Source organism: Cajanus cajan, chromosome 5 (assembly GCF_000230855.2).
Source record: "Cajanus cajan strain Asha chromosome 5, NIPB_CcT2T_4, whole genome shotgun sequence".
NCBI classification, from domain to species: Eukaryota; Viridiplantae; Streptophyta; class Magnoliopsida; order Fabales; family Fabaceae; genus Cajanus; species Cajanus cajan.
Window position 1 is genome coordinate 50,447,046 of NC_138521.1, and position 13,959 is coordinate 50,461,004.

At 34.4% G+C, this 13,959-nt stretch overlaps 2 protein-coding genes across 3 annotated transcripts; both read left to right on the top strand.

Annotated features, from left to right (window-relative positions):
• Positions 1-1,055: 1,055 nt before the first annotated feature.
• Positions 1,056-3,638, top strand: LOC109809834 (peroxidase 73). The gene is made up of 4 exons (XM_020373235.3): positions 1,056-1,327; positions 1,567-1,767; positions 1,870-2,035; positions 3,000-3,638. Exons 1-4 carry the CDS (start codon positions 1,112-1,114, stop codon positions 3,389-3,391), a joined length of 975 nt encoding a protein of 324 aa, XP_020228824.1. The 5' UTR covers positions 1,056-1,111; the 3' UTR covers positions 3,392-3,638.
• A 1,273-nt stretch (positions 3,639-4,911) lies between these two features.
• On the top strand, positions 4,912-8,434 carry LOC109809535 (uncharacterized). Of its 2 annotated transcripts, XM_083075327.1 has the most exons (6): positions 4,973-5,675; positions 5,834-6,131; positions 6,924-7,017; positions 7,109-7,171; positions 7,438-7,809; positions 8,124-8,434. In XM_083075327.1, exons 2-3 carry the CDS (start codon positions 5,892-5,894, stop codon positions 6,993-6,995), a joined length of 312 nt encoding a protein of 103 aa, XP_082931453.1. In that variant the 5' UTR covers positions 4,973-5,675; positions 5,834-5,891; the 3' UTR covers positions 6,996-7,017; positions 7,109-7,171; positions 7,438-7,809; positions 8,124-8,434. The 2 variants fall into 2 exon arrangements, with proteins under 2 accessions (XP_082931452.1, XP_082931453.1); XM_083075326.1 differs by having other exon boundaries at positions 4,912-6,131.
• Positions 8,435-13,959: the final 5,525 nt, after the last annotated feature.

Consider the following 13,959-nt stretch of genomic DNA (forward strand, 5'->3'; position numbering starts at 1 on the left):
ATAGGGAAATATATAAGAAATGGAATGTGTAGAACTGTAAAAAAAAAAAAAAAAAAAAAAAGAACTGTAGATAGAATAATGAAAATATTCCTTGACATTGATCAAGATATTGATTCCAGTGCAACCACACTTCCCTAGTAATTATCGATATGCAATTCAGCAAACATTGCTTTTCTACTTCTGTTACGGCTGAATGTCTTTTCTACCATCACATGTCATGACGATTCTCATGATATGCCCAATAATCTTTTATAAAATAATCTACTGCCCAACTATACAGAATCGACCACTGTCTACTCGATCGATCCATGGTCAACTAACACAGAAAAATACTAGTCTTTCACACTTTTTAATTTCTCTTTAACTTCAAAAAAAAAAAAAAAAACTACATGAAATCGTGGTTCTAACTATTCTAATTTGTTCCTCGTAGAGTAAACACCACAGTCTCGAGTATAAAGAAAAAAAAAAATAGTTTAATTACTAATTTGATACAAGAATGCGCATGTGGTGGCATTTCTCCTCAAAATGTCCGAGTGATCTATTCTATGTTCTAACCACCATAGATTTTGATTATTTGTGAAAACTGTGAGCTCAGCGCACATGTATTTCCACAACAACTTTAACACAAAAGAAAATAAAGTTAATTTTTCTACCAGGGGGCCATGCTAACGAAAGTAACCTCAACGTCAATGCATCATATCTAATCCTCCAGATTGATCTCGTGTTAAATTTTGGCAGCTCCTTGCCCTCTCTCTCTAAAACGTTTTCCTCTAACTTTATACAAATTAGGAATTGAGGATATTATTGAGAGAATAAGCCCCTCCCCGGGTCCAATCTGGAAGCACTTGATTTGACAAAGATTAAAGCAGTTATTTGAAGGCGGCCATAGATATTAGCAGCCAACCTCAACAGTGTCCCTTTCGGAGCCTACCATTATTATTCAAAGAATAAACTTTCTCGCTGTAAAAAGCACAACGTTGAAAAGATTCCAAAGACAACTGGCTCGTGACTCATGACATGCCCCACGCTCTTCTTATATATCCCCCTCATACTTTTCCACTTAAGCACCATTCCCACCTAAGCATCTCTGCATTATTCTCTTCCCTTCGTAATGGGTCGGCTTAATCTCCTACTTGTGTGCTCACTTACATTAACACTCTCCCTTTACCTACACCCAACCCATGCCCAGCTTAGTCCAAACCACTATGCTAACACATGCCCCAATGTTGAAACCATAGTTAGAGATGTCGTTAGGAAGAAGTTCCAACAAACCTTTGTCACTGTTCCAGCCACCCTTCGTCTCTTCTTTCACGATTGCTTTGTCCAGGTAATCGATTGCATAGCCATTTAGTGCTAGTTAGGAAAACTGACACTATAATTTATCTGATAACCATGTTGTGTATCAACTAATCTCTGTTGAGAATTTTGTTGTGATTAAAATTTAATGACACCAAAATTAGTATAAAAAGTAATTTTTTATCACTAGATTTGGTCATTGATTAAGTTGTCGTTTGGGAGTATTTGTTGTTGTAGTATTCTGATTTTGTTGTGAATTTAATGTTAAAGGGTTGTGATGCTTCCGTTATGGTGGCGTCCACTGGAAATAACCAAGCAGAGAAGGATCACCCAGACAATCTATCCTTGGCGGGTGATGGGTTTGACACAGTGATCAAAGCAAAAGCTGCATTAGATGCTGTTCCTCAGTGCAAGAACAAAGTCTCGTGTGCTGATATTCTTGCCTTGGCTACCCGTGATGTTATTGCACTGGTATGTTAACTTAAAGTTGGAATTTAAAACTTGTGCATATTATTCCGACGCTACAGTTAGACCTAAACTAGGGAATTAATATATGCAAGTGCTTTTGTGTAGGCTGGTGGACCTTCATACAGGGTTGAATTGGGAAGATTTGATGGGCTAGTTTCAAGAGCTTCGGATGTGAATGGGAGGCTTCCTCAGCCAACCTTTAATTTGAATCAGCTGAATTCACTGTTTGCGGCAAACGGGCTTACCCAAACTGACATGATTGCTCTATCAGGTAATGCCATTGCCCGTGCAACTGCTTACAATGGGTCCCATTTTTAGCATATGGACGTTGTTGGGTCCTTCTAGAGTGGTTCACATTAGTGTATCATCTCATTTTTGTGATCGAAACAATGGTCAACTCAAGAGACAATAGTCATTCACGAGCCAAATAGTACACGTTTAAAAACACAAGGAGGTGGGGAGGATGGGAAATTATTTTTTCTTGTGTGCACAGCCACAAACTTGACTGTGTTACGTGAAAATTGATCCAATTATATATGTGGTGATCTCGAATCATGTGATAATATCTTGTGGGACGGAGATAGTACACATTTAGGTTGTTTGGTTAATGAAACTTTAGAAAGAAAAAAAATAAAGAGGGTAGGAGGAGGTTGGGGATGTTAAATCAAATGATTAATTTCCTTATATTATTATATCCTTGATGTAGGGTTTTAATTAAATAATTTGTTTCCTTACGTCACCTCTTCAATCTTTTAAATAAACATTCACAAGTTTTTTAATTGAAAAACTTGATGACATAAACGTGAAGAATCTGATCTAAATTTTATCTTCAAAAGTGAATTTGTAACACAGTTTTTACTTTTAAATAAAATTATTCTTTTCAATTTTTGATTTGAAACGTTTTTAAAAAGTATTAAATTCGCATTTTTGAAAATTTTAATTATTAAAATACTTTAACATATTATGTGTAAGCTGAAACAAACAAGAATGAAAAATAATAAAAGATTCTCGTATTAAATATAATAAAACCCCAATGATTTGTGAATTTTAAATTGAAATATTTTATGACTCAATCAAACAACATAGAAAAGCGAGCTGCATGCAGCCAAAAGAACCAGCACGAAAACGAAGGGTCGTTCAGATCTGAAATCTGAATCAAAGTGCTTACCATTGTACCGTAGCGCACTGGATCATTTCCTCCTCGTCCCTAAACGTGGTTAATTGTGATTTTGCAGGTGCACACACCCTAGGATTCTCCCACTGCAACAGGTTCTCCAATAGAATATACAGCAGCCCAGTGGACCCAACACTGAACAAGGGCTACGCGGCCCAATTGCAACAAATGTGCCCACGGAACGTGGATCCAAGGATTGCCATCAACATGGACCCAACCACTCCTCGAACGTTCGACAACGTTTATTACCAAAACCTTCAACAAGGGAAGGGCCTCTTCACCTCGGACCAAATCCTCTTCACGGACCCAAGGTCCAGGAGCACCGTTAACTCCTTTGCTTCTAGTAGCGGCGTTTTCAACGCTAACTTCGTTTCTGCTATTACCAAATTGGGCCGCGTTGGAGTCAAGACTGCAAGAAACGGCAAAATTCGTACCGATTGCTCCGTGCTTTAAACACAAACAAAGTAGCAATTTTAATGCCACGAATTTACAAGGGGTAGTTAGATTAATTGTTGATAAATTTGTCTATCAATAATTTGGGAGATAAGGGAGGAGAAGGTTGAGGTTGAGTTTTCATTTGTGTAACGTTCCAAATAATTCAAAGTTCTCCAAATTTAAGGACTTTGAATTGTTCATAAGAATAATCGTGTTACCCAGAGAGGAAAAAAACAGTCAATAAATGGATTTTGCATTACTTTAATCTCTATCTTTTTTTAGTTGTCGTTTATATCAACCTTTTAGATCCAATAATGACATGTAAATATTGTTTAAATATTAAGTAGCTTTCATTACGAATATATTTAATTTAATAAAAAACATCCATTTGCAATTGTTGAACGAGAATAAATTATGTCTCGTGTTCACCCACAAAACATTATGCATGTTAAGTATATATTGATATTTCAAGAATTTAATAGTTATTTATTGTTAGTATAAAAAAATACATTGATAATTAATTAGAAATCACCATTTGAATGTATTATAAGTAGTTATTATAAAAGTTAATAAATTTATTATTTATAAAAATTTGTGATTGGATGATAGTTTGTTAGTGTATCATGGTCTTTTTTTTTTCTTTTTTTTTTTCATATTACATAGTTAAAAAGTTATATCAACAATAATTTTGATTAATTGATAATAGTAAGTGTTTTAAATTGTTAATATATAATTATTAAACTCTTGTTTGAATAAAACTTGTGCTAAAAACACACATTTTTTTAAACCAGTAAAAATGTTGTCTTTATACTAGTTTCAGCAGGAATAAAGAACTAACTCGATTAAAATAATAAAAATATAATCCTAACAGTCCAAGTATTTAGTAGAATAGAATTTAACAACGTATTTTTTTCATTTTAATTTACGTTTTCTCCATAAACAATGAAAGCTGTTGATTTGTCAGCAATCAATTTTCTTACATAATTTTTCCTGCATTTCTTCGCTTGATATAATCAACTTCACCGTACGAATACAACGGCATAACGCATGTGTTGCTGACCTATTTGTATTAACAATGATTTCAATCAATATCAAAAGTTCATAACCATTGCAATTATTTATATATATAAACAATTCCATCACCCAAAAATTAAATCGAATAAAAAACCCGCACACAATCAGAATGACAACTTGAAATGCATTTATTATGATGTTGGTCTTCAACATTTTTAACTAATTGAAGGACAATAGATTTCAAAAGTTGGATGAGAAAACAGTCGAGCAACATCAAAACAAAAGATATCTTTCAGGGCTTAGTAAAAAATTAAAAATTGAACAAACAGTATTAGTCCCTTGCTAGCCAAAACATCAAATAAGAAAGATAAAAATGATGAATTAATGAGTGACTATGTCCTCTAATTGAGGGTCATCTAAAACAAAGTTTGAGAGAATACTATTTACTTTAATTGAGAAAGCTATATGTCAGAGATTTGTCTAATGGCCTTTTTATCTAAATGTACCTGTTTTCCTTTATAAAAATAAATAGCATAACATTTTTGTTTTGTTGTTAATAGGCCTAAAGCTTCAATTTTAATAGATTTATCTTTAGATCACCCTACAATCAAGCAACAAAGGTCTATCAATCCAACGATCTACATTATATAATCATCAAAGAATAAATTGAAATTTGGTGGAGGATAAATTAAATAAATATTTAAATATATTTTAAGTTCTTTAAATTTAAAGTATATTTATTTTTTATCTTTCAAATTTAAAATTATTATTTTTAATTTCTATAATTTTTAAAAATTTTATTTCATTCTTTCAAGTTATTAATAACATATATGAAAGTGTGAGATTGAAATAATTATATACACTACAAAAAATTATTTAATTAGTGGGGTTTTTTTCTGGCGGTTTCAAAAAACCGCAAAAAAATATTATATTTCTGGCGGTTACTTTAACCGCCACAAAAGAATTATATTTTCAGCGGTTTTAAACCACCACAATCTTTAAATATCTGTTCAACCTTTCTATATCACACGTGGCTACATTTTTTATATTATTTTTAAAAGAATAAAAATCAAAAATAAAAAACTTAGATAGTTTAATCTGAGCATTTCCCATTTCCTATTTTTAATCAAAAACACTATTTTATTACTCTTTTTCTCTCCACGTTTTAGGGTTCACTCATTCATTCTCTTTTTTTTGCAAGTCAAAGAATTTGCTCCTGATGCGAGACGAACAAACGCCAAACTCTCATTCTCTTTTGTCTTCCCCGACAAATTTCAAAGTCCAAGAGGTAATGTAACTCTTCTCTCTACTCAGCGTTCAATTATAGTTTCCTCGTGATTATGGAAAATTGCAGAGAAATGTGACTTCTACGGCTACAATTGTGGTGGCGAAGGCATAACTTCAAAAAAAGTTGGAACCCTAAAAATTTCTTGAATGTTTGAGAAGGTAGATTTGGAAGGGAAAACCAACCACGATTTGGAAGGGAACGGAGGCAGTGGCGGTGATGGAGATTATCGCGGTGGCGGAGAAAGACGCGGAGTTGAGGAAATCGGCGTTCAAGCCAAACTCACCTGCTTGCAAGGCCGTTGTGGATCAAGTGGTGAAGATAATCGAGAAAGCGGATTCGAAGCTTCTGGTTCCTCTTGGTTTGTATTTAATCCTTAAGTACATCTCTGTACCATCTGGCCTTGTGCAACTACTCTGCCTCTATGGATATTCCCTATTTGTCTTTATTTCGACTCTGGTGAGTTATTGCTCTTCAAATTTTCTTTCAAGAAATTATTAGGTTATCTTGAACTATATGATCTTTAAATATTCTCTATATAATATGTAATCAAGTGTAATTATTATTTCCTTGTAAATTGTATGATGAAGTTAATGATTTTACAGGCTTAACATCAATATGCATAATAAATAAATTACATCACAAGTGTCTCAATACTAACCAATAGCTATAACAAGGTTGACCAGTGCAGTTTTCCATATATGAAGGTATTGCTTAAAAAACATATAAAACACTAGATACACATCACCCCATTATCAAAGACTTAAGTGTAAGTTGGCACTGTTAGTATGGATTTTGTTGATTAACAGCAGTTCCTATATTTTTTATTTTTATCAAGTTTTCTGATCGTTTGCACACAAAACATGTACACTTTCGTCGTAGTGTGATGGTAAGAAAGGGAAGAATTGAGAGCCACATTTGAGAGAAGATGTCAAATTGCAATTTTTGTTCTGGGTGGGTTGTGAGCATCTTTAAATCAATATAGATCAATGTAAAACACGATAAAATGATATTTTACTCCCTGTAGAAACGTACACTTTTAGAGAGGTTGTGGGTATCTTCAATCAGTATTATCTTTTTTTGTGCAAGTATTCAATTATAAAAGAGTTGCTGTTGAGTCTACTTAATTGGCAATTCTTGTTGATAAACTGGTGTTCCCTTCCAAGTCACATAATAAGGGAAGTGGAAAAGAGACAAAATATTCTAAATTAATATTCTGAATCACATAAATCACTTTATGATGAGATTCAGATACTTCAAGGTAGACTTGATCGAAACCCTGAAGTTACTCGGTTTGCTGCGGAGAGAGATTCTTTTGACTGAAGTGTCTTCTTTGAGGGAACAGGTAATTGTGTTTCTGGATTTTAATACAAATAATTTCCCTTCTAGAATCCTTGCATTTAAGATTCTATGATTGAAAAACCTTTGTTCTGCAGTTGCTTCAGTACCATGGAAGAAACTCGATACAGGGTAATTCAAATCATGATATTGAACCTCAGGTCAGTCTTTAATTACCTGAAGCAGTTCATGAATTGCACAGAGGGATATATTTGCCTGTTAAAACAAAATGTATGCTAAAATTGTGTTTCTAAACTGCACAAAGGGATATATTTGTATTGTTATGGTTGAAATATAGTCATTATTAGAATAGTAATCACTAATTAACTCCTAAAATAGTCCATCTATTGAAGTGATAATTGGTGTTCATGTGTATGCTAAAAAAGTTCAATATATTTCTAACAATTTCCATTTACTACTGGTGCAGAAAACTTCCGTGGCCTATTGGAGGACCAAACAACATGCTTAAATCAGGAATTTCTGATGGCAAAAGACAAGCTTAAGCAAACAAGCAAGCAATTAGAAGATACAAATGATGATCTGAAAGAGGCAAAGTCTGTTATTGAAGCTTTAGAATCACAACATATATTATCTATTTTAGGGGTGATTTGTTTTGCAGGCTCAAGTTCATAGACATGCTCATAACTTTAGGGAAGTGCAACAGTGTACTCTTCTGTCTATCAAAATAGGAGGGTGCAGTGAAGATTGTTCCTATTGTCCTCAATCCTCTAAGTATGACACATGAATCAAAGGCCAACACCTTATGAACAAGGAAGCTGTTCTCGGGGCTGCAAATAAGGTACACTTTTATTAGATAATCAATTTATGTGTAGTGTTCTTCTCTAGCTTGTGGCCTGGTGATGTCATTACTGATCTCTGGAAAACTCTTTGGATCTGCCTCCCATGGAATGGTGTCATTTGAGTTATGCATTCGTTCCCAACATTTCTTTACTTAAGCATCATATATCTTCTTATTTAAATTAAGAAATGTACCGTAGTTTAGATGTCGGGAATTTTGTTTTAGGTAAAAAAAGAAAGAAAGAAAAAAGATCATGCAGCTTGTTGCTCATTCGGTGCTATGCTTTTTCTTGAATGGAAATCCTTTTCCTTTAGGCAAAATAAGTTGGGAGCACTCGCTTTTGTATGGGTGCTACGTGGAGGGATACTCTAGGAAGAAAGAGCAACTTCAACCAGATCCTTGAATATGTGAAAGACATAAGGTAATGCATCATCATTTTATTTTTGTCGTATTTATCAAGTACTAGACTAAGCTGTTGAGTCTAGGAAGATAAGTCTTCTTATTTTCATTTGTTTGTTATATATACATAATAAAATGTTGGTGGTGACTGAAAAATATGCTGAATGTTTTATTTATTACCTTTCAAATGAAAATATACTTCAATACTTTTGTAAAAATGATAACACTTGGCAGAATTAAAATGAATTTTGTGGCGGTTTCAAACCGCCATAAAATTACAAACAAGTCAAACAGAACTGAAATTTTGTAGCGGTTTATAACCGCCAGAAAATGTCAAACAAGTTAAACAAAAATGCATTTTGTGGCGGTTTCAAACCGCTACAAAAGAGATTGAATTTTCTGGCACTCAAAACCAGCGTTTACAAAATATATTACAAGAAAAATCAAGATTATCTACGGAAAAATCCGTAGATAAACATAAAAATCCGTAGATAAATGTCAATTATCTACGGATTATCTACGGAAAAAAATCCGTAGATAAAATGGTCGTAGATAACGTTAACTACGGAATTTTCCGTAGATAACGTTATTTACGGAATTTTCCGTAGATAACGTTATCTACGGAACATTATCTACGGAATTTTCCGTAGATAATGTTATCTATGGATTTTTCCGTAGATAACTCGTTTTAGGAATTTTTTATTTAATTTTAATAAATTTATTAAAGTAATAACCCTCATATTTGGCCTCTCAAGGATGCTATTTCATTACACTTCACTTTTCAACATGTTTTGTCCTTATTGCACATTTTCTGGGAAACTTCCCAGAAGGTCACCCATCCCTATACTACTCCAAGTCAAGCACGCTTAACTAAATTTTAAAATATATTTTAACCAAAAATATATTTTTTGGTCGATACAGTGACTAAAAGTATTATAATAAATAATTAAATTTTAAAAAAATTAAATCTTATAATGATTATTTTTTTAATGATGCTAAATTAAATATTTTAATTATTTTACAATAAATTAAAATGAAACAATAGTAAAAAATGTTAATTGATATTTCAAATAAAATGTTTTACCTACGAAATTTATCTATGGGTGAAGTTATCTACGAAAATTTTCGTAGATAACTAAATATTATCTACGGAAATAATTCCGTAGGTAATATTCCATAGATAACTAAAAATTATCTACGGAAAAAATTCCGTAAATAATATTCCGTAGATAACTAAACATTATCTACGGAAAAAATTTCGTAGATAATATTCCGTAGATAATAATCATTTTTCTTGTATCCGCCACAAACGGTTTTTGGCGAACGTAGATCCGGCGGTTATTTATGACGCCGGTAATGCGATTTGTGGCGGTTTTTAACCGCCAGAAACTGTAAAAATAACCGCCACAAAACACACATTTTTTTGTAGTGATATAATATCAATAGATAAATTTTATGTGAAAGTATTTGTCAGATTTTCTAACAAATTTATGTATAAAAATTAAAATAAGATTTTTTAAAATTACAAAGTCTAAAAAAAACTAATTTTAAATTTGATATATTAAAAACAAATTTATCAGACTAAAACTATATTTAAACATTATTATCTTATTTGGTAAAGGGAAAATGAGTAAAAAAATAGAATGGAGTGCAAATAAGGTTTGTTGTTTGGTTGAGAAGAAATAAGAGAATGAAAAATTAAAAGGTGATCACCCTCATCCTCTTATTTATTTACTTCTTTATTCTCTCTTATATATACCTTATTTTTTACAATTTTTTTCACTTATTTCTCTTCAACTAGATAATCAAATTTCTACTTTATTTCTTATTTATTTTTACTTATTTTTTATTTCTCTCCACTTTATTTCTCACCTATTTCTTTCTTCTCTATAAAACACAAGATAAATAAACTCATGCATATAAGTCGAACGAGCCAACCTAGGTAGGTGAAGTAATAAACAAATCATCTGCGTACCAATCCCGTTTGTTCACCTTATATGTGTGTAATGGCAAGCTCCATCTGCATGCACCCTTTGCAGTTCCTATAAGTTGAAACTATTCATCAAAAATCATTTAAGATGCTAGCGGCTGACAGTATTAAGAACCAAGACAAATACACATATATACTTAAAGGGGCAGATGCTGAAAAGCCATGCCAAAAAATAAATCCTCTCACTTAACATAATATGCAAACATGCTCCAGTTAGAAAATGTAATGAGAGGTAAAAGACGATATGTTTGATCTGATGATTACAATGTACATATATAGCAAATGCTAGCAATACATGATCCTATGATTAAGGCTAGCATTAAGATACTACAAGCAAATAAGGCAGCAAATAATGCTGACAGCCATTGATTGGTAATTACATTAATGACAATGATTGACAGTATCAAGGCAAATCATTGGATCCACATATTAAGGGATCTTGTCTCTAATTCCCCCTTTCAAACTGATGGGTGAGAGCGTCACCCCAAGTTTGTCTTTGAGTTGGTTGAATCGTGTGTGAGTTAATGCTTTAGTGAGGCAGTCAGCAATTTGATCAGCTGATGGAACATAGGCCACAACAATCTCATTTTGCAGCACTTGGTCTCTGATGTAGTGCACATCAATTTCAATGTGTTTGGATCGAGCATGCATAACTGGATTTGAAGCTAATGCCTTGGCACTCAAGTTATCACACCACAGTGTTGGTTTTCTTGGCAGAGGGAGTCTCAGCTCATCAAGGAGTGAACGAGTCCATGCTATTTCAGCAGCTAAGTCAGCCAGGGCTCTATATTCTGACTCTGTACTAGATCTTGAGACTACCTTTTGCTTCCTTGAGGACCAAGAAACAAGTGTTTCACCAAGGAAGACACATTGACCTGCCATGGATTTTCTATCGTCCACACTTGTGGGCCAATCTGCATCTGAGAAGCCTGTTAAGTCCAAGTCAGTGGACGGTTTAATGTGTAGACAATGTTGGATGGTACCTTGAAGATATCTCAATATTCTTTTGATGCCTTGCCAGTGATCTATAGTGGGAGAGCTCATGAATTGGCTGAGCTTGTTAACTGAGAATGCTATGTCAGGCCTTGTGTTTGTTAAGTATTGCAATGCTCCTATAGTTTGTCTGAACATGGTTGGGTCTTTTAACTTCTCCCCTTCAGCTGTAAATTGCTTGCCAGTTACCATAGGTGTTGGACAAGATGAGGCATTTTCCATTTTGAATTTTCTCAGGATGTCTCCTATGTATTTTGATTGTTTCAAGTACATACCAGATGCATCTCTTTGAACTTCTATGCCTAAGAAGTAGTGCAGTGGACCAAGGTCCTTAAGGGAAAACACAACATTGAGTTGTTTGATGAAGGATTCTAAAAATTTGGTGTTGTTCCCTGTGACAATTATATCATCCACATATATAAGTAGAAAGGTAATGTGATCTGTACCTCTTAGAGTGAAGAGTGAGGAATCACTTTTTGTGTTCTTGAAACCCCAGCTGAGTAAGGCATTTTTTAGGCTGTCAAACCAGGCTCTTGGGGCCTGTTTCAATCCATAGATTGCCTTAGATAACTTGCAGACATGTTCAGGTTTAGTTGAGTCTACAAATCCCTCTGGTTGATGCATAAACACAGTTTCTTTGAGGTAGCCATTAAGGAATGCATTGTTTATGTCCAACTGTTTGACCTCCCAATTGAGATGCACTGCAATTGAGAGTATGATTCGAACTGTACTGGCCTTGACAACTGGACTGAAGGTCTCTTCATAATCCAATCCAGCTGTTTGTTGAAATCCTTTTGCAACTAATCTTGCCTTTCTCCTTTCAATTGTCCCATCTGCTTTGTACTTGGTCTTGAAGACCCATTTAGAATCAATGATGTTTTCTTGGCCTTGATATGGTACCAAAACCCAAGTTTGATTTGACATGAGTGCCTGATACTCATTATCCATAGCTTCTTTCCACTGTGGTCTTGTGAGTGCTTCTGTGACATTTTCTGGTTCCTTCTCATCTGTGCAGGTTTCAGCTAACCCAACATATGGCTGCTTTGGCTTGTGAATTCCAGCCTTGCTCCTGGTCCAATGAGTGTTGATGGTTGTGCTTGGTTCAGCAAGGTCTTGGGGAGCTTCAACAACTGTTTCTGTGGGATCAGTGTCACGAGAAATTGGACTGTTCCTTGTTGAATCATTTGTATCTTGATCTCTGCTCAGATTAAGTGCAGCACTTGAATCATTTGCAGCCTGATCTCTGCTAAGATTAATTGCAGCATTTCCAGTTGGACTGGCTGGATCTTGTTCGACATCAGGATTGTTGTCATCGGAAGGTGTTGCTTCTCCAATATGTGAGTTACCTGCAGTAGGCAAAGAAAAAGAGGCAGATGGACTTTCAGTTAGTGTTTTCAAGGGACTTCTTGTATTGAGAAAGCCATCATGGAATGGAAAATGTTCTTCATTGAAGACAACATGTCTTGAAGTGAAGATTCTTCCATGAGAGTTTATGCATTTGTATCCTTTGTGGGAGTTACTATAGCCCAAGAAAACACATCTGGTTGTGTGGAATTGTAGTTTGTGCTGATTATAGGGCTTGAGACAGGGATAGCAAGCACACCCAAAGGGTTTTAAGGAGCTGTAGTCAGGTTCCTTTCTAAAGAGCAGTGAGTAAGGACTTTCATTTTGAGTGACTAGAGAGGGCAGTCTGTTTATGAGATAAACTGCCGTGGAAAAAGCTTCCCACCAATAGTGTAAGGGCATTTTGGCTTGTGCTAGTAATGTCAAGCTAAATTCAGTAATATGTCTGTGTTTTCTCTCAGCCCTACCATTTTGTTGTGATGTGTAAGGGCATGACATTCTGAATTGTATTCCTGCTTCTATTGCATGGTTTTGCACAGTCTTATATTCACCACCACCATCACATTGGATTGTCTTAATTCTTTTGTTAAACAGATTTTCTGCCATGTTTTTAAACTGGGTAAAGGCTTGTGCAGTATCTGATTTATGTTTCAGAGGATAAATCCAGGTAAATCTACTAAAGTCATCAAGGAAGTGAACATAATATTTGAAACCCGAAGGAGATGTTACTGGTGCAGGCCCCCAGACATCAGTATGAACTAATTCAAAAATTTCCTTAGCATGAGAGGAAGAGGTTTTAAAGGGTAAAAAATGCATTTTGCCATATTGACAAGCTTCACAAAAGTTAAAATGATCACTAGGTGATAGTTTGACATTACAACTTTTCAAGACTCTATCTAGGACTTTATTATTTGGATGACCAAGCCTTCTATGCCAGCTTTCCTTGACAGATACATAAGCACACGGGTCCCTTTCAGTCCTTGAGAGCTGATACAAGCCATCTTTAAGTGTCCCTCTTAGAATTGCCTTCCCTGTCAACTTGTCCTTCACAAAGCAACAATTTGCATCAAACTCAACCAGAATGTTATTGTCAGCAGTTAATTTCGACACACTTAATAGGTTTTTGGTAATGTTGGGCACATATAAGACATCATGTAAGTTAAGTGAGTTTAGTTTTGAGGAACCTGTGGCAACAATCTTCAATTTTTACCACTTCCAACTATTAATGAGTTCTTACCATGATGTTCTGTCAGATCCTCGAATTTGTCAGTTTGGTGTGTCACATGATTGCTTGCACCACTGTCAAAGTACCAATCATAATCTTGAAGAGAACTTTGTGAGGCTAGGAAGGCATTGTGTGCTCCTTGTTTGTCATTGCCTGCTAAATAATTTGAGTTTGAATAAGATTTATCAAACCTGTAGTA

Coding starts and splice junctions, on each gene's coding strand:
- LOC109809834 (XM_020373235.3), top strand. CDS start 1,112: ATGGGTCGGCTTAATCTCCTACTTGTGTGCTCACTTACATTAACACTC. Junction 1,328..1,566: donor TTCACGATTGCTTTGTCCAG/GTAATCGATTGC, acceptor TTAATGTTAAAG/GGTTGTGATGCTTCCGTTAT. Junction 1,768..1,869: donor CCCGTGATGTTATTGCACTG/GTATGTTAACTT, acceptor GCTTTTGTGTAG/GCTGGTGGACCTTCATACAG.
- LOC109809535 (XM_083075326.1), top strand. CDS start 5,892: ATGGAGATTATCGCGGTGGCGGAGAAAGACGCGGAGTTGAGGAAATCG. Junction 6,132..6,923: donor TTGTCTTTATTTCGACTCTG/GTGAGTTATTGC, acceptor GATGAGATTCAG/ATACTTCAAGGTAGACTTGA.